Genomic DNA, 19,683 nt, shown 5'->3' with positions numbered 1-19,683 from the left:
AGCGGAAACCGGATTGGAGAGGGTCGAGAACAGAGTTTTCTGAGAGATAGCGGATAAGACGGGAGTGGACCAGGCGTTCCAGGAGTTTAGAGATGAAGGGAAGATTAGAGACAGGTCCATAGTTAGCGGCACAGTTTTGGTCGAGGGATGGTTTTTTAAGTAGTGGATGTATGATGGCATGCTTAAATGAGGAGGGAAAAATACCAGAAGAGAGAGAGAGAGGTTAAATATTTTAGTTAGGTGAGGGGTGACAGCAGGGGAAAGGGACTGGAGGAGATGTGATGGAAATGGGTCACTGGTGCAAGTAGTTGGGCGAGAAGATGCAAGGAGCCTGCTTAAGCCTGCTAAAGGTTGTGCAAGCAAGTATTAGGCTGAGGGTGCCAATACTTTTGTCTGGCCCATTTTTGGAGTTTTGTGTGAAATGATCAATGTTTTGCTTCATTCTCTTTTGTGTTTTTTTTTTTTTTTTTCATTTAAGACAAATGAATATAATACCAAAGAATTTGTGTTTGCAATCATTATCAGGAAGAAACTGAGTATCATCTGACAGAATTTCAGGGGTGTCAATACTTTGGGCCACAACTATACATCACATATCTCGTGGATTAGTGCAGTGGATATTTTTTGACACTGTGCGCCATTTCCTTTTTATCATGAGTCATTGCTTTTACCTGTGTAATAAAGCTTGTTTATATGTTTCTACAGCTTTGGACTTTGTACTCTGTCTCTTGTAGGTCTATAATCTTAGTGGAGTGTCCTTATTTTACAGTCCACTACTATGTAAAATGACACAATTGGGTGTCATTAAATTGTTTGTAGTTTGGATGGTATTGATCATATTATCTTCCCTTAGCTGTCTGTTTAGCCTTTGCTGGTTTGTTAAAAATAGGAGGACCTCACTACTTTTTTTTTTTTTTTTTTTCTTCCCCTTTGGGGGAGTGGGGCAGGGGTCCCCCGTTTTTATATCAAGTAACAGCTCATAGTTGTCTGTGTAGCCTTTATTGATAGGCTGGGAACCTTTTTGGATATTGGCCCCTTCCCAGAATAATATCCGCTTCCTGCTTTCCTTCAGCTGGTTAATAAAAATTAAAGGGGACCCCACAACTTTTTATATAAAAAAAACAAAAAAAAACTGTGAGCTAAATATAGGTACAGAAAACTACACACCCAAAGCACTGATTACGGTATATATCTCTCCCTGATTAAATAGAAATATATAATCTTGCTCTCTCTTCATATCCCTGAAACTTTTATTCTTCCAGTATTTGTCACGTGGAGGGGATATGGGGATATGAACCTCACAATACTGTTTTTCGAGTACAGGAAATATCAGGACATGTGAAGAGGGCCTTATACTGAGAGAAGTGAGAGGGAACACAAAATGGTAGAAGAGAAAGCAGTTTGCCACTAAATTTTGTCACCAAATGCTCCTATACCTCTAAAACAGACAAAGATGGTTCTTTCTCTCTGAAACGAGGCTCTGATCTGTGATTAGCTGCAGCAGTGATGTTCACTATAGCTCAGACTTTATCATTGCAGCCGTAAACAGACTGGAACAGAAGTGGTGTAAAAGATTTTCTGTATTCTTCCTGTTGGTGGTAGGAACATTCTATCTGGGAAATCCAGATAAGGGCAGTGGTATAAACTTCATATCACACAGGTTCTGATTGCATGTAATAATTTTTTGTAACTATATTTCCAACGTCTGGATTTATTTTGGATTTATTTTGTTTTGACGTGGATAGAAGTGTAAGGTATGACTCGAATGACCACTTATGCAATGACATTTTTCCATAAATGCACTGAAAACTGATTTGTACTTTCAGATTGCAAGAAAGCGGCATAAAGTTATTGGAACTTTCAAGAGCCCTCATGGTCACACAAGACCCCCTGCATCTCTTAAGCATATTAGTCTAATGCCTTTGTCTCAGATAAAGAAGGTTCTTGATATCCGGGAAACCGAAGGTATGTGATATTTCTATGTTAAATTGGTAAAATTCTATTATAAACCATTATATACTGCTTTTGAAATACAACAGACTGGCCATCAGTTACTAGAGTGGTAAGATCGAAACAAATGGATCATTCAATGTTACCATAGCATACCAAATTAGGTTACTGTATATGTGTGTAATGTGTAGTATATATCTGTATCTCACGCCTGTGCAGTCTCGGTGCCGTCGTTCCTCTTCAGTGTTCTGCCGTTCTCTGGGCATTGGCTTCACGTTCCTACTGTGCAGGCGCCAGCGAGACACTGGTACTTCTGCTTACTGCGTACTCCGTCGAGCGGAAGTACCAGTGACTCCCCAGCGCCTGCATAATAGGAGCGTGAAACCAATGCCCAGAGAAGGGCTGAACACTGAAGAGAAACAACTGCAGTAGGACTACACAGGCTTGAGATTACAGGACAAAAATCCAACTTCACAGCCATAGTGATGCTCTGGGCAACGAGTCACATGATATTCAAGTACAGAGGCAGAGTTCTCTTCCGAGCAGCATCCTCCCCATAGCTTGGGAGAACTAATTTCCATAAAGTGATAAAAGCTGATTTCTCAACAACACATCTGATATGAGGCATACAGGTAGGACTTTTTTCAGCATTCTATAACCTGTATGCCCGTATTAATAGTTTACATACCTCAAAAGTGGTGACAGATTTACTTTAAAGGGAACCTGACACAATACATGCTGCCCAATCTACAATCAACATTTATCAGGCACTGGCTAAATGAAATCAGCCAGGTGTATTTGACTCAAACTGCAGCATTTCAGATAAAAAAATATACTATAATAGCCGCCAGAGGTTTCTGCTATACACACACGTAGGCGGACACCTGTCAATCCAGGGCAGTGGGCAAGGATAAGCAGTTGGGGACTTGCCTGTCGGACTAGTCTTAAGTGGGGTCTCTTTCGTCCTCGCTAAAGTGCTGCAGTGGAAGAAAGTCAAGTACAGTTGCGTCCATATAATTTGGACAGAGACAACATTTTTCTAATTTTGGTTCTAGACATTACCACAATGAATTTTAAACAAAACAATTCAGATGCAGTTGAAGTTCAGACTTTCAGCTTTCATTTGAGGGTATCCACATTAAAATTGGATGAAGGGTTTAGGAGTTTCAGCTCCTTAACATGTGCCACCCTGTTTTTAAAGGGACCAAAAGTATTGGACAGATTAAATAATTGTAAATAAAATGTTCATTTCTAGTACTTGGTTGAAAACCCTTTGTTGGCAATGACTGCCTGAAGTCTTGAACTCATGGACATCACCAGACGCTGTGTTTCCTCCTTTTTGATGCTCTGCCAGGCCTTCACTGTGGTGGTTTTCAGTTGCTGTTTGTTTGTGGGCCTTTCTGTCTGAAGTTTAGTCTTTAACAAGTGAAATGCATGCTCAATTGGGTTGAGATCAGGTGACTCACTTGGCCATTCAAGAATATTCCACTTCTTTGCTTTAGTAAACTCATGGGTTGCTTTGGCTTTGTTTTGGGTCATTGGTCGTCGTTTCATACTACAGATGGACAATCAGTTTGGCTGCATCTGAGCACACAGTATGGCTCTGAATACCTCAGAATTCATTCGGATGCTTCTGTCCTGTGTCGCATCAATAAACACTAGTGATCCAGTGCCACTGGCAGCCATGCATGCCCAAGCCATCACACTGCCTCCGCCGTGTTTTACAGATGATGTGGTATGCTTTGGATCATGAGCTGTACCATGCCTTCGCCATACTTTTCTCTTTCCATCATTCTGGTAGAGGTTGATCTTGGTTTCATCTGTCCAAAGAATGTTCTTCCAGAACTTTGCTAAAAAAAAAACATCTAAAAAAGCCAGCAAAGTCCAGTCTAGCCTTTTTATTCTTGATGCTTATGAGTGGCTTGCTCCGTGCAGTGAACCCTCTGTATTTACTTTCATGCAGTCTTCTCTTTATGGTAGATTGGGATATTGATACACCTACCTCCTGGAGAGTGTTGTTCACTTGGTTGGCTGTGGTGAAGGGGTTTCTCTTCACCATGGAGACTATTCTGCGATCATCCACCACTAGAAAACAAAAAGCAAAAAACACATATCCTGAACTAAAAGGATATCATTCACCACTGTTGTCTTCTGTGGGCGCCCAGGTCTCTTTGCATTGAGTTCACCAGTGCTTGCCTTCTTTCTCAGGATGTACCAAACTGTAGATTTTGCCACTCCTAATGTTGTAGCAATTTCTCGGATGGGATTTTTCTGTTTTTGCAGCTTAAGGATGGCTTGTTTCACCTGCATGGAGAGCTCCTTTGACCGCTTGTTTCCTTCACAGCAAAACCTACCAAATGCAAGCACCACACCTCCAATCAACTCCAAGCCTTTTATCTGCTTAATTGAGAATGACATAACGAAGGGATTGCCCACACCTGTCCATCAAATGGCCTTGGAGTCAATTGTCCAATTACTTTTGGTCTCTTTAAAAACAGGGTGACACATGTTAAGGAGCTGAAACTCTTAAACCCTTCATCCAATTTTAATGTGGATACCCTCAAATGAAAGCCGAAAGTCTAAACTTCAACTGCATCTGAATTGTTTTGTTTAAAATTCATTGTGGTAATGTCTAGAACCAAAATTAGAAAAATGTTGTCTGTCCAAATATATATGGACCGAACTGTATACCTGGCTAAGATCATACAGCTAGTGTTTGACCCGTGCTTTCCACGGATCGGGTAGCATGTGTTAGGTATCGGGTTCTCTTCAAGCTAACTGCCTGAAGCAGTAATTGGAATTTAGCAGTCCTTGTACTATCGATTTTGTTTTTTCATATCATTATTGATGTTGGTTTTACTGTGCAGAATGTTTTTGGTCTTGTCTGTCTTGTCATCCTGATATGATGTGTATTAATATTGCTGCTTGATAACCCTGTGTCAAATGTGTCCATAACCTTTAGATAGACCAATAATATTCCTAGAGCCCTTTTTACATTTATTTGAGTAGTATGAGTGAACATCCTCCCCCCCCCCCCCCCCAATAGATTTAGGCTATGACCTGCATTTTTCCTGCGGATTTCTTCCTTTTTTTTGTGCGGTTTTACTGCCGTGTTTGTGCGGTTTTCCACCTGCGGATTTGTAGAATGGAGCAGGTGGAAAACTGCAGCAAAACTGCACAAAAGTGACATGCTGCTTTTTCCCTTCACCCATGACAGCACCACCTGAGAGAGGGATCCGCTCCGCCAGGACAGGAACCTACTGAGACATAAGGGGCGGCACCTCTCCCCCGCTTCATTTGGGTTTCTGTCCTGGAAGGAATCCCACTGTCGGCGGTACCTGTCATGGGTGAAGAAAAGAAGATGGACCCAGCCCCGTCCCGGCGCAGGAAGAACAGGTGTCTCACCTGCAGCGTCGGGTGCTGGATGCGCAGTCCCCAGGGTTCGTGCGGGCGTTGGTGGGATCCCCGCGGTCTGCGGGAAGCCCCCACCGCGCCGCCCTCCCCTCGCGCACGCCGCATCTCGATCCCCATAGCAGGGGAGAGACGCTGGCTTCTTCCGGCCGCTGACGTCAGTGGAGCGTTGCATGCTGGGTGCGCCGGCTGACGTCAGAGAAGGGCGACTGTTTTATGGTGCCGGGTGCGACGCCGGCTTTCTGAAGCGGTCGCCCGGCGGTCGCAGGGGGGAGGGGAGAGACGCTCACCTGAGTGGAGGCGCGGTATTTAAAAAGAGAAGGCGGCAGCAAACGGCGGTGCAACATGGAGTCAGAGCAGGAACGTTCAGCGTCCCTGCCTCCCTCTCAGCCCTCTGGCAGAAAGCATGGAAGCCATTCCAACAGCAGTCGCCCCAGCCGCAGGTCGGGGGACTCCTCAAGATCCAAAGAGCGCAGGTCACGTGCCCCGACGCAGCCTCAGAGTCCGGTACCCTTGATTTCGGGTGGTGTGATCTTCGTGAATGTTAGCATTATGTTAATAGGGCTTCTGTTGTATGCTTCACCCTGTAGGAAAGGCCTAGAAAAGCGGGAAGCAAGAAGAACAATAGGGATTGTGCTATATGTAAATCTCCCCTAGCAAGAGAGTGGCAAAAAGATCTCTGTGCTGCGTGCATTCAGCGGACTATGGCGGAGGAAGCGCCTAGTTTCGCAGCCAATCTGATATCTGCCCTAAGGTCAGAAATGGAAGTCTCAAGTCCCTATTGAAAAAAGGGAAAAAAACCAGGAAGGATGCCCCTAGTTCCCCCTCGGATTCCGCGTCAATGTCATATCAGGCGGAAAAATCATCCTCCTCAGACTTCTCAGACAGCGACATGGGGGGTAAACCATGTTTCCCTGTAGAAGACAGACTCCCTCCTAAAGGCCATTAGAGCTACAATGGGCCTACAGGAAGAAAAGGCGGCTAAAACCCTAGAGGACGTTATGTTTGGGGAGGCTTCAGGAGAGGAAAAAACGAACCTTTCCAGTAAACGAGAAAATCCAGGCACTTATTGAGAGAGAGTGGAAAGCCCGAAAAATCGGGGGCCCTTTCATCCACTTCTAAGAGACGATATCCCTTTGATCATAAGGATGCAGAGATATGGGACAAAATCCCCAAAATAGATGCAGCAGTGTCCAGGTCCTCCAAAAGGTCGGCCCTGCCCCTGGAAGACGCAGGGGTTCTTAGAGACCCGCTAGAAAAGAAGGCGGACTCATATTTGAGGCACGCATGGGAAGCGACAGCAGGAGGACTAAAACCGGCGATAGCGGGCACTTGCACGGCACGCTCCCTCATGGTCTGGCTGCAGCAGTTAGAAGAAAAGCTGGCTTCAAGGGTCCCAAGAGAGAAAATCTTATCAGAGATGTATCTCTTGCACGGGACAGCAGCTTTTTTGGCCGATACCTCGGCGGACTCTATGCGGATGACAGCCAGGGCAGCGTCACTATCAAATGCTGCTAGACGCGTGTTATGGCTTAAGGGCTGTCCGGATGACCTTCAGTCCAAGGCCAAATTATGCTCTCTCCCCTGCGACGGTCGATTCTTGTTTGGCAAGAACTTGGACGATATACTGGAGAAAGCAGGCGATAAGAAAAAAGCTTCCCCAGATTCCCTATGGATCAGAGGAGACAGCCCTTCCGGAGGGGGAGATTCAATAGGGGGCGCCCTCCCGCTGACAGGAGAAGATGGGAGGATAAAAGAAAAAAAGAATCTGGATTTATGTTTGGTGGAGGCACCTCCACCTCAAAGAAGTCGCCACAGTGACGCCAGTATTCCAGTGGGGGGGGGGGGGGGGGGAGATTGGCACTCTTTTTCCAAGCTTGGGGGAAGATCTCCTCCAAAGCCTGGATCCTAACCATCCTAACAGAAGGCCTGAAAATTCCCTTCATTTGTCAGCCAAAATCCGTGGTCGTCATCACACCCATCAGGAAGGTGACCGAAGAGCAGGTGGCCTTAGAAACAGAGATCCTGAGCCTGATAGACAAGCGGGTACTCTCTGAGGTACCACGCCTACAGGAAGGGAAGGGGTTCTATTCACCCCTTTTTCTGATAAAAAAAAAAAAAAAAAAAACCCGATCAAACATTCAGGACAATCATAAATCTCAAACGGCTCAATCTATGGATAAGGAACTCGACCTTCAAGATGGAATCAGTAACTACGGCGGTGAAGCTGCTACACCAAGATTGCTTCATGGCCGTAGTCGATTTAAAGGATGCGTATTATCACATCCCTATCCACCCAGATTTCCAGAAATACTTGAGGGTAGCACTTTATATTCAAGGCACACTAAGGCACTTTCATTTCAGGGCTCTTCCGTTTGGCATATCTATAGCCCCGAGAGTTTTCACCAAGGTCATAGCGGAAGTGACTGCCTTTTTCTGGATTCACGACACGGTCATAATACCATACCTGGGCTATATTCTCACAGTAGGCAGCTCAGAGGACCGCTGTACAGCGCAGTTGACCCGGGTGATCAACACCTTGCAGGAATTAGGGTGGATAGTCAATTTCAAAAAATCAAAATTGCAACCCCTAAAAAAAAAAAAAACAGACCTTCCTAGGATTCATACTAGACTCAGAAAGGCAAGAGTGTCTGCTCCCAGAGTCCAAAATAGAAAAGGTGCAAAATCTGGCCTTGACGGGCCAAAACCAACCACGTATGACCTTAAGAAGAGCAATGTCCCTGCTAGGTACCCTAACATCCTGTATTCCGGCGGTCAGGTGGGCTCAGTTTCATACCCGGCAACTCCAGTGGGAGATACTAACAGCACAAAGACCGCTAAGAGGGCGTTTAGAAGGAAAGCTGGAGCTTTCCTTAAAAACCAGAGACTCAATTGGTGGCTGGACAAGAGAAATCTGACCTTGGGAATACCGTGGTTCAGACAGAAGTCAGATATAATCTTAACAGATGCAAGCTCCTCGGGGTGGGGGGCACACCTAAGGGGCATCATAGGTCAGGGTTCCTGGACGTGTCAAGAAAGGGAAGCATCCTCCAACCTGAGAGCACTGTGGGCAGTGAGCAAGGCCCTAAGTCACTTCATTCCGCTACTCCAGGGTCGAAATGTACGCATCATGTCAGACAACAAGGTAGTAGTGGCATACATCAACCACCAAGGAGGGACAAGATCACACTTCTTAATGGAAGCGGCGACAGACATTCTGAGCAGAGCAGAAGAACACCTACACTCCTTGACAGCCTTACATATAAAAGGGGCAGAAAAACATAGAGGCAGACTTCTTGAGTCGCAATACCCTGAAGCAGGGGGAATGGGCGCTAAACCGGTCCATTTTTCAAAAAATAACTCCGCTTTGGGGGAAACCGGTGATAGACCTCTTTGCCAACAAACACAACAGGCAAACAGAAAGGTTCTGCTCTCTAAACCCGAGAGAAAAACCATGGGCAGTGGACTCGTTGCACATCCAGTGGAACTTCAGGCTAGCTTATGCGTTCTCTCCCCCCCAGTGGCTCTGATCCCAACAGTTGTCAGAAAAAGTAAAAACGATCAAGCCAGGGTGATTCTAATAGCTCCATTTTGGCCAAAAAGGCCCTGGTTTGCTCTGCTACGAAGGATGTCCCTCTCCGATCCATGGGTTCTGCCAGAAATCCCGGACCTACTAGCTCAAGGTCCAATATTCCACGCTCAGGTCAAAGGCTTCCATCTGACGGCGTGGAATTTGAAAGGTCGCTTTTAACGGATAGAGGGTTCTCCCCCGGGTTGGTGGCCACCCTGCTAAAGAGTAAGAAACCAGTGACAACTAACATCTACCGCAGAACATGGAATAAGTTCCTGCAGTTCTTGGTTAGGCCGTTAGGAAAAGATCCCCCGATTAATGCCATCCTGGAGTTCTTACAATCGGGGTTGCAGTTGGGGTTAGCAGTAAACACACTTAAAGTTCAGGTGTCTGCACTAGGGGCGCTCTACAACTGCAAATTGGCATCAAATAGGTGGGTAGCCAGATTTATTAAATCCTGCCATAGAGCTAGGCCTATCCCAATACCCCTGATAGCCCCCTGGGATTTAAACCTAGTGCTAGAAGCCCTTACAAAAGATCCGTATGAGCCATTACATCAGCTACCCCTAAAGTTTCTGACCCTAAAAACAATCCTGTAAGTGGCCCTCACGTCAGCCCGCAGGATAAGCGATTTACAGGCTCTCTCAGTAAATCCACCTTATACGCAAGTCTTTCAGGATAGGGTAGTGTTAAGAACAGACCCCGCTTATCTGCCCAAAGTAGCATCAGATTTCCATCGGGGCCAGGAAATTGTCCTTCCATCTTTCTGAGAGAACCCAAAAAATCTGGGGGAGGAAAAGTTCCATAATCTTTATGTTAAGAGAGCTCTCGTAGAATACATATCTATGACTAGCCAGTGGAGGAGATCCCAGTCCTTATTCGTAGCTTTTCAGGGTGCCAGGAAAGGCTATGGGGTTTCAAAAGGAACTATTGCTAGATGGATTAGGGAGGCCATTAGTGTAGCCTACACAGCTAGTGGTATTCCGATTCCTGAAGGCATCAAGGCTCATTCCACCAGAGCCGTGGCGACCTCCTGGGCCGAAAAAGCAGAGGTATCGATTGAACAGATTTGTAAGGCCGCTACCTGGGCCTCACCTTCAACCTTCTTTAAGCACTATAGGTTGAATCTATCCTCCTCTGCTGACTTAACCTTCGGTAGAAGGGTGCTGCAAGCGGTGGTCCCTCCCTAAGGTGTTTCGAATCTCCAAAAATCTCTCAGGTGGTGCTGTCATGGGTGAAGGGAAAACCACCATGGTTACTTACCGGTAGCCGGTTTTTCTGGAACCCATGACAGCACCCGTATATTCCCCCCCCCCCACCTTTTCACCATATGGGTGTGCACAATTAGTAGGGTGTTTTTTGAGTGTTGTAGTGTTGGATTAAACATGTAACTAACCAGGAAGTCCTCTCAGTGCTCTGTAACCCAACTGAAGCGGGGGAGAGGTGCCGCCCCTTATGTCTCAGTAGGTTCCTGCCCTGGCGGGGCGGATCCCTCTCTCAGGTGGTGCTGTCATGGGTTCCGGAAAAACCGGCTACTGGTAAGTAACCATGGTGGGTTTTTTCCGCACGAAAACCGCGCGGAAAAAACGCAGCATGTGCACAGCGGGTTTTTTTTTTCCATAGGCTATAATGGTACTGTACATCACCTGCAGTTCTGCTGCAGATCCGCAGCGGCAAATCCGCTGCGGATCCGCAGTAGAAACCGCACCGTGCGCACAGACCCTTAACATATAATTTCCAAACTGAAAAACGTTAAGATTAAGAACGAATCCTGCCGTGTTGTCAGACCATTTAAAACAAAAAACAAACAAAAAAAAAACAAACTTGTATCTTACCTGGCTGAACTTCTGTGGTCATGTCTGTTGTGCTGGATACATAAGACTGAATGTTGCATTTAGCCACAAAGACCACCATAAATGTTTTTCAATAGATGCAGTGAATTAGTAGTGAAATATTTCACACACCACGAACCACATATTTACTGTGGATTTTTTTCTTCAACTGTCTTGTGTTTTCTTGGACCAACACTGGTCTTTAAGGGGCATGTTGGAGTTGGACACTCCTGATTTTATTAAAAGGCACACTCCTCTTAACAAAACTGGCAAGTCTAAATAGTGTCATGCGCCTCAGTGGTGGCTTTCCACATATTAATGCCACAGGTACTGCAGTAAAACTTGTGGCCTAAGCTATGCCATAGCTGATTATGAATTAGATGAGATGTGGCTTCACATCCCTGTCCCACCTAAATCCTTGTACAGTAGTTGCCTAAAGACTGCCACATTTTGTTTTTCAAAGGTTGTTGTTCTGATGAATTAGTCACTATAAGATCTAGATCACTCTTCATAATCTACAAAGTTCCTTACCATCAAAATTAACTTTGTCACAAAAACCCCATTTCAACTGATTTTCAGCCCTACCACAAACTGAGCGGTTTACATTTCAGTGAACTTCGTAGCTCAAGAGAAGGTGTTAACAAGGGCAACACATTAAATATCACTGTCATGCTGGTTGAATTACAAGAGCAGATTCTTTACTTTAAAAAGATTGGTTCTTGAAATCATTGTCCTCTTCTGTTACACTTGTTTCCTTGAAAGTAACTATGGTTATCAAAAGGTCTTTAGAGAATCTTACAAGCAGGAATGTCTTTACCTGTAAAGTCTATCCTATTTATCGGATCATCAAGAAATTCATGAGGTTCACTTGCTGTGAAGAAGACATCACAGCGCCCAAGAAATTCCATTAAGTAAGGATTCTGCTAGGGAATCGGTTCAACACCAGTACAGAGCTTGCTCAGGAATCTCAGCAGGCAGGTGTCCGAACATTTGCACACACCGTTGTAAAGACGGGCAGCAACGAAGCCAATTTATCCAAGGAAAACATCAAGGACAGACTGACATTCTGCATGAAGTACAAGGATTAGACTACAGAGGACTTGGGTAAACAACATATTTTCTCTGATGAAGCCCCCTTTAGATTAAGACTTCTGGAAGAATGTCTACAGAAGAAAGTGTGTTATCAAGAATCATGTTATGCTAGCAGTAAAGCGGCCTGCTTACTGATGAGTAAGCGTGCAATGTCTTATCGGAGCATGCTTGGGTGTTATCCAAGCATCTGGGAGTGCTCGTATATTATATCCCCGTGGCTTCATGATTTGCGCCTGTTAGACAATCCCTGCATATGTTCAGGCTGTCTAACAGCCGCAAACAATGCAGCCACGCGAACATGTGTACAAGCACGCCCAAGATACTCCGATAATACCCGAGTATTCTGTGAGAAGGCATTATCTGAGCACGTCCACCCATCACTAATCCTGCTGTGTGTGGTCTTGCTTTTCAGCCAAGGGAGTATACTTGCCCAGTTTTGCTTAAAAGAAATCTGTCAGTAGGATCAACCATCCAAGGCGGTTTAGAATAGAATAGAATCGTAGAGTTGGAAGGGACCTCCTGGGCCATCTGGTCCAACCCCCTGTTCAAAGCAGGATTCACCAAATCATCCCAGACAGATCTGTCCAGCCTCTGTTTGAAGACTTCTATTGAAGGAGAACTCGCACCTCTCGTGGCAGCCTGTTCCACTTATTGATCACTCTGTCAAAATGTTTTTTCTAATATCTAATCTGTCTCCTCCCATTCAGTTTCATCCCATTGCTTCTAGTCTTTCCTTGTGCAAATGAGAATAAAGATGATCCTTCTACAATGTGACAGCGCTTGAGATATTTGTAGACCGCTATTAAATCTCCTCTGTCTTCTCTTCTGCAAGCTAAATATTCCCAAATCCTCTGGTCTCTTTTCTGAACTTGCTTCAGTTTGTTGGTGTTTTTTTTTTTTTTTTAAATGTGGCTCCCAAAACTGGACACAGTATTCCAGATGAGGTCTGACCAAAGAGGAGTAGAGGGCAATAATGACTTCACGTGATCTAGACTGTATGCTTCTGTTAATACATCCTAGAATTGCATTTGCCCCTTTTGCTGCTGCATCACACTGTTGACTCACATTCAGTCTGTGATCTATTAGTATACCCAAATCTTTTTCACATGTGCTGTTGCTTAGCCCTATTCCTCCCATTCTGTATATGCTTTTTTTCATATTTATTGCCCAGATGTAGTACTTTATGTGGGCATGTGGGTCATATAAAGCTGAAAATTGTTATGAGCTCATTTTCTGCTCCACCAGTTGAGAGTTCCCCTTCCGTTCTCCCTCTGGTGGTGACGGGAGGTGGTGAGGTTGGTTTGAGTGGTAGTGATCTGCCACCTGGTGAGGAAGATAGTGATTGGATTTCTGGAGTATCAGACTGGATATAAGACAGCCGACGCCCTATCCTGTTGCTGGTGATTCAGTCTGCTTCTCAGGTCTAGGACTCAGCTCTGTTCCAGTCTTCTATAGATAAGTTTGTTTTTTGCTAATGTTCACACTTGCTCTTGTTGGTCTTTTTCAGTTTTTTGTGTGGTCAGCCAGCCAGCCCGGCTGGGCTGTGCTGAATTTCCACTCTTATTTGCCAAATTGCCTTTTTTTTGTCCCTTATTAGATTGGCCTCTTTTTGCGCTCTCAGAATATTTCAGAGTGCTGATATAGTGGGAGAAGTCTAGTGACTTCAGGGTTAATTTTGCTATCAGTTGTGTTGGACATTTTGTAGGGTTTTTTGGCAGACTGCAAACAGTGTCTTTCCTTTCCTGTCCTTTCTAGTTAGTCTGGCCCCATCGTTTGCTCAGCCTATTTTCCTGCCTTTGTTTGTGTTTTCATCTTTTTTCACCGTCAATACATGTGGGGGGGCTGTCTCTCTCCTTTGGGGTCCTCTCTGGGGCAGTTAGTTTTCCCCTTTTCCTGCTTTAGGCTTATTTAGTTTCTCCGGTTGTGACGAGGCGTCTATTACCACTGTAGGAACGCTCCACGACTGCTGCTAGTTGCGTGTTAGGATCAGGGGTTGCATAGTTACCAACCTCTTTGGTTTTCTGAGACTTAGCTTGTGGTGGTTTTTATTTTCCTCCTCGGCTACCCGTTCATAACAGAAAATAATGCCTTGATATATGACCCGCTCTCATATTCCAGAGAAATCCATGTTTCTTCTTGTATGTAAATTCTGTTCAGGACTTTGTTTTGGAGATCAGTATCCGTCCCAATCTGCATCCAGAGGTTATTGGAAATAAAATGGGGGGGGTTACCAGTGTGATATGTCATGATTACTATTGTTACCAGTGTGATGTGTATTAGCTCCTATCCTAATCTCACCGCAGAGATGTGTGTGATAACTGACACATCTGCAGGTTCCTCTCGGTTCTTCAACTTCCATCTCACAGGCAGACTGGGTTGCAATACAGCAGAACTGAGAGCTGCAGCGAATGTTTAGAACTGAACTGTGTCTGCTTACAATGTCCTGTGTTACTTGTCTCTCACACTGGTGATGTCAACTTTTATATTTAAAGGGAATCTGTCACCACATTTGACCTATCTAAACTATTATGAACATACAACTTTATAGACTGCTAAGCAGAGTGATGCCTGTATGTCTGTCAGATGAGAAATCATCTTTTATCACTTTATATAAATGACCTTTTCCAGGGTCTGGGCACTGCCTGGAATATAACTCTGCCTCCGGAGATTATGAAAAATAAAATGCAAAGAGAGGCGCAATGAGTGTACCTGTGTCTTAAATTAATTCCCTAACTGAATCGACAGGGTGCTCACCTTACAGGGTTGTGCCACCCTTGCACAACCACGGTGTGAATGGTGGTTGGGGAGCGTGTCCTCGCAACCCAGAAGGGCACTGTACATGGCTGTCGGCAACCTCCGCTCTCCTTGTCGGTCCATCTCTCACCGGCTTCCGGATGTGAAGTTGAGACCGATCCCAACCGTAAGTGAACACCAAGGATCCTGGAGCTTTACAGCACCACCCAGCAAATGCAGGTTCTCCCACAAGAAACTGCCCTCCAAGCTGCTCCTGCCGCTGATCCTCAGAGAGGAAAATTCAATGTGAAGCAACAAAATAAAGCTGTCACCTGAGGAAGACTGCTGTGACCGTAGAAACGCGTTGTGGGTATTGGAGGAAGAATAATAGCTGAGTTTTTTACCCTTTTTCTGGTTTCTGCCTCTCCTTTAGCGCTCCTATAGACCACTTTTTTTTTTTTTTTTGTTGTTGCTTCACTCCGGAGATTATTATGCACATGAAAGGAGTTACCACTGTGATGTGTAATGGCCGCTCTCTGCTCTCCTGATCTCAGAGTTGTGTGGGATTTATACCTGTCACATCTTGCAGGTTTCTTGCAGCTTCCTGATCCTAGGCAGACAGGGTTGTAATATTGTTATAATACAGCAGAGATCAGGCTGAAAAATTGTGTTTGCAAAATGTGTATATTTATCTTGTCTCCGCAAGATAAATATACACGCTGTGATCTGGAAAGACGCGCCGCTTGTCCGTCTGAGCAGGGAAGCTGGAGGCGTCCCTGTACGCATAGTGGAGATGGGATTTCTTGAAATCCTATTCACTGTAATGTAACATCTGGTCGCTGGGGGCTGGACGCTGCAGATGTATGCAGCGCACAACCTGCAGTGTTTACTCACCGTGGGAACATACCCTAAATGTTAGCTTTTGAAATGCTTAGAATTGTACTATACTAACCATAAAAACATCTTTAGCATAGGGTGCGCTGGCCGTGCACTAGCAGGATTTTGCCATGCGCTGCGCACATTTGAAGGTGCGCTGAACGCAGCATGTTGCATTTCGGAAGTGCGCAGCGCATGGCAAAATCCTGCTAGCGCATAGCCAGCGCACGATCTGCGCACCCTATGCTAAAGATAGGGTGCGCAGATCGCAAGTGTCCATGTGCGCTAGTAGGCGGCGATGACCGGATGGGGCGGGCAGGGAGCCGGCAGGGGGCGGGGCTTAGCGGCGGCCGTGCGCAGGCCGTCGCAGCGCCATAAAGCGCAAATGTGAAACCAGCCTAAAAGATCTGAAAACACTTGAAGCAGCAAACTGTGTGAAAATGAAAATTGTCATTTAAAGAAATAAATATAATTGGCCACATCTGTACATGCATGTGTATACTATGTAGCTGTATGAAGTTCCTAATTTTATCAGTACCTATAACTGTGCTTTGATGTAAAACCTGTTTCTGTGGGCACAGCATGCCAGTGTAATGCGCCCATCTGCCAATATAAAAGCTGCAGTGAATTACCAGCATGGCCCACAGTCGGCGTAATATTCCCAGCTTTGTAATTATACACTGCGCCATGGTTACACAGCTAAGAGTGCCTTCCAAATCTAAAAATATTAATTTCCAGACAGTGCAGAATTGTTCATGCCCGAGTGCTCCGTGACGTCCGCTGTGCCATACTAAGCTGCAACGTCGTGCTGCACCCCAAGCAGAATCTCATTAATAAGCTGTAAATTGCTTGTATGTGTCTTGTATCATAAGGAGAACGTAAAACAGTCATGTACAGACCAAAGACATTGTTTATTTTTGAACAACCATGTGTGGCATTGGTTCATAAAAGTGACTAATGTTTTCATTTGGATCTGCAGAATGTCATAACGCATTTGCGTTGGTAGTGCGGCCTCCGACAGAACAGACAAACCAGTTACTTAGCTTCCAGCTGACCACGGAGGAGCCTCTGAAGGCCGATTGGCTGAAGATGTTATGCCGGCACATAGCCAACACAATTTGTAAAGCAGATGCTGTAAGTAGTATTCTCCCTGCCACTAAAACAGTGGACCTGCATTCAGAGAACCACACACAGCTGGAAATATGGCGCTTTATCTGCCTTATATCCTCCATTTTTAATGTATGTCCCATTTATTTATTTAAACACCGCTTTTCTAACTTCAAATTTCATACTGAAGGAACAGACAAGCCCATTTTAGAACTTATGTACAATTCCAAGGCCTTTAACTGTGCGGCCGTTCTAGCTCTGAAGCACACACTGTATTGCATAGAAGCTGGCACAAAATCTGTAATCTGTTTTCAGTCTGCAGCATGACCCACAGTGACATGAGCGATGTCTGGTGGACGGCACCAAGTCATTTTGAGTGTACATAGTTGACAAACCTAGGGAAGGAACAGTCGATGCCGGAGGGACAGCAGCATTCAGCAAAGTCTGCAGTTCTGAGCACCAGCTTGAAATGTTTGTGCAGCTCACGAAATGTAAAAACTGTTTTCTGATACTGATGGAAGTGCCAAGCTTTTATCTGTGCAGTAAACTAGGGCCTAATATTTGCCGTTTTCACAAAAGGCAACATTGATGAGAACTAGTAACAGCAAAACATAAAGAAAAGATCATGTACAAAACAGCGCTAAAGGGTTTTTTGTTTTTTTTTCATCGCTTTTCATCACACTCTGCACTGCTATGTGTAATATACATGCAGTCCACCTTCCTGAATTCTTCCCTTCAGTCTCCATCTTGAGTTTCAGATGTCGCTTTGCTTTCTTGCCTTTTTGAGCTTTTGCAATCATTCGCATGATGCATCAGGAGTGGCTACAGACAGTACCATCTCTGGTTATCCTCCCCTGTACATTCCCATAAGCAAATACACTAGAAGTCTAATTAGGAAATTGAACTGTCACTTTTTACTTGATCCTTGTGTGACTGCAACTGTCTAATCATCATCACTAAGAACTATGATGGAAATTAGTCACCCTGCAGCTCCAAATGACAACTTTGAGATTTGTTTCTACCTAAAACCAGAATATTTCACTAAAAAAAAAAAAAAAAGTGAAATGTTATATATACTATGCCATGATTACACAGCTAAGAGTACCTTCTAAATGTAAAAACATTAGATTTAGACTTGAACCTGCGATCTACAGCATTGCTGTGTACAGTAAATATCAGAGTCTCCTATTATGCCCAGGTTCTGGCTGGCTAACACAGAAGAAATAACATAGCTCAAATACGATACGATACACTTTATTGATCCCGAGGGAAATTATGGTATCACAGCAGCGTTACAACAGCATTACAAACAAAACATTATGGGCATCTTCAACATGTCATACCATCCCATCAGCACTCTGCAATCCCATCCCAGGCGGGCTGCTTAAATTCTGCTTTCGTTGATTGACATGCATTTATGAAGTTAACGGCAGCAATCTGCATTAGCGATGCTGCTGTTATGTAATCTATAGCTGGCACCTGACCTGTGGAGCGGGCTTGGCTACGCAGCTCGCTCCAAACACCCTGATGTGCTCCGTGATGTTGTAGTACATCCTGGAGCACATGATGATTATAAATAATAATCTTTATATAGCGCTAACATATTCTGCAGTGCTTTACACACATTATCATCACTGTCACCGATGGGGCTCAGTCTAAATTCCCTATCAGTATGTCTTTAGAATGTGGGAGGAAATCCACGTAAACACGGGGAGAACATACAAACTCCTTGCAGATGTTGGCCTTGGTGGGATTCGAACCCAGGACTCCAGCTCTGCAAAGCTGCAGTGCTAGCCACTGAGCCACCGTACTGCCCAACATGAAGTTGTAGGACATCCTGGAGCATTAAGGGGTTAATTTCCCATCTATATAATGGTCTCCTGCACACAAGCACATTTGGGACATCCTAATAGATTAAAATGCAGTATAGACCTCCATATTGACATGTGGATCCTGGATGTACTGATTTTTGGCAGTTTTCTAGAATTCCACTTGATGGCAGTATAGATTTGAGGATTGCATTTGTATCTGTCGTTCACTGATCTTTTATAAGTGGCTCTTGCAAAGTTGACCTTTTGTTTCTACAATGTTTTTCCAGTTTCTGTAAGGAAAAAAAATATCTATTTGCATGATTTTTTTTTTTTTTGTATTAAAGGAAAATTTGATTTATACAACTGATCCCGATTCATTAGAAATAAATACAAAGGATGTGGATAGTACACTGAGCAGAGCATCGAGAGCAATAAAGAAAACTTCAAAGAAAGTACGTCTTTTGCTGCTTCTCTATAAAATAGACCTTTCATTTGTTACTTGTTTCAGGTTATGGTTTTGTTTTTTTGGAAGGGGGGTGATGCATCTTTGAAGATTTAGCCTACAATATAAATGGCATTTCTTTTAAAACCTTTTATTTTCTTATTGTCCCTTTGATGAAGATGTTTTTGTTTCATTGTTCTGCATTTTTTTTCATGCATCTTATTTCTAGGTTACAAGAGCATTTTCTTTCTCAAAAACACCTAAGAGAGCCCTGCAGAGGGCGCTCATGGTACATAATACTCCTGATTCACGGAGCCCTGGTCCCAGCTCTGAGGGATTTGCAAGCTGTCGCATGCCAAGTACCACCTCTCTAGCAGTACGTAAAGTATATAATGTTCCCCTTCTGTGGTCTCTCCTCCCAGCTGTCATATTCAGTCATTTTTAACATTGATCACTTCATAAGCACCCGACTAGTTCCGATCTTTGTCTTCGATTCTTTTTCAGTCTGAATGTCATGCAGGTAATTGTCTTCTGCAGCGTTTGTCTTGGTACAACTCCTGTTTTTATTTGCTTTTCTCAAAAGAATTCTTTGTGCTGCCTGATAAACAATAGTGGCAAATCTAGGTTCAACTTTTGGATTAAAAAAACCCCACTGTCCATGAAAGGGTATGTCAATCACATAATGTGGTAAAACATGTATGTATGCTAGGATGTACCATAACCTCAAGATTTTTAGGGCTCTGGTGACTAGAACCCTCAACATTCCCAAGAACATCTCTATCCATGTACAGCAGGTGGCTACGAACACTGCTTTGCAGGGAAGACTTTTGAGGACTGATTCGAGTCCTGGCAGTCCGA

General features: G+C 44.4%; 1 protein-coding gene across 6 annotated transcripts in view; it reads left to right on the top strand.

The window, feature by feature from the left end:
• ECT2 (epithelial cell transforming 2) overlaps positions 1–19,683 on the top strand; it is a 158,413-nt gene that overhangs the window by 121,351 nt on the left and 17,379 nt on the right. For all 6 annotated transcript variants that reach the window (XM_073578834.1, XM_073578832.1, XM_073578833.1 and 3 more), the window contains 4 exons: positions 1,827–1,965; positions 16,445–16,599; positions 18,728–18,835; positions 19,055–19,201. In XM_073578834.1, coding sequence (XP_073434935.1) covers positions 1,827–1,965; positions 16,445–16,599; positions 18,728–18,835; positions 19,055–19,201 — 549 coding nt within the window. The remainder of the gene's footprint in view (positions 1–1,826; positions 1,966–16,444; positions 16,600–18,727; positions 18,836–19,054; positions 19,202–19,683) is intronic.

Source organism: Dendrobates tinctorius, unplaced genomic scaffold, assembly GCF_039654945.1.
Source record: "Dendrobates tinctorius isolate UK_male_01 unplaced genomic scaffold, ASM3965494v1 ptg000060l, whole genome shotgun sequence".
NCBI classification, from domain to species: domain Eukaryota; kingdom Metazoa; phylum Chordata; class Amphibia; order Anura; family Dendrobatidae; genus Dendrobates; species Dendrobates tinctorius.
This window is presented reverse-complemented; position numbering and strand designations above follow the sequence as displayed.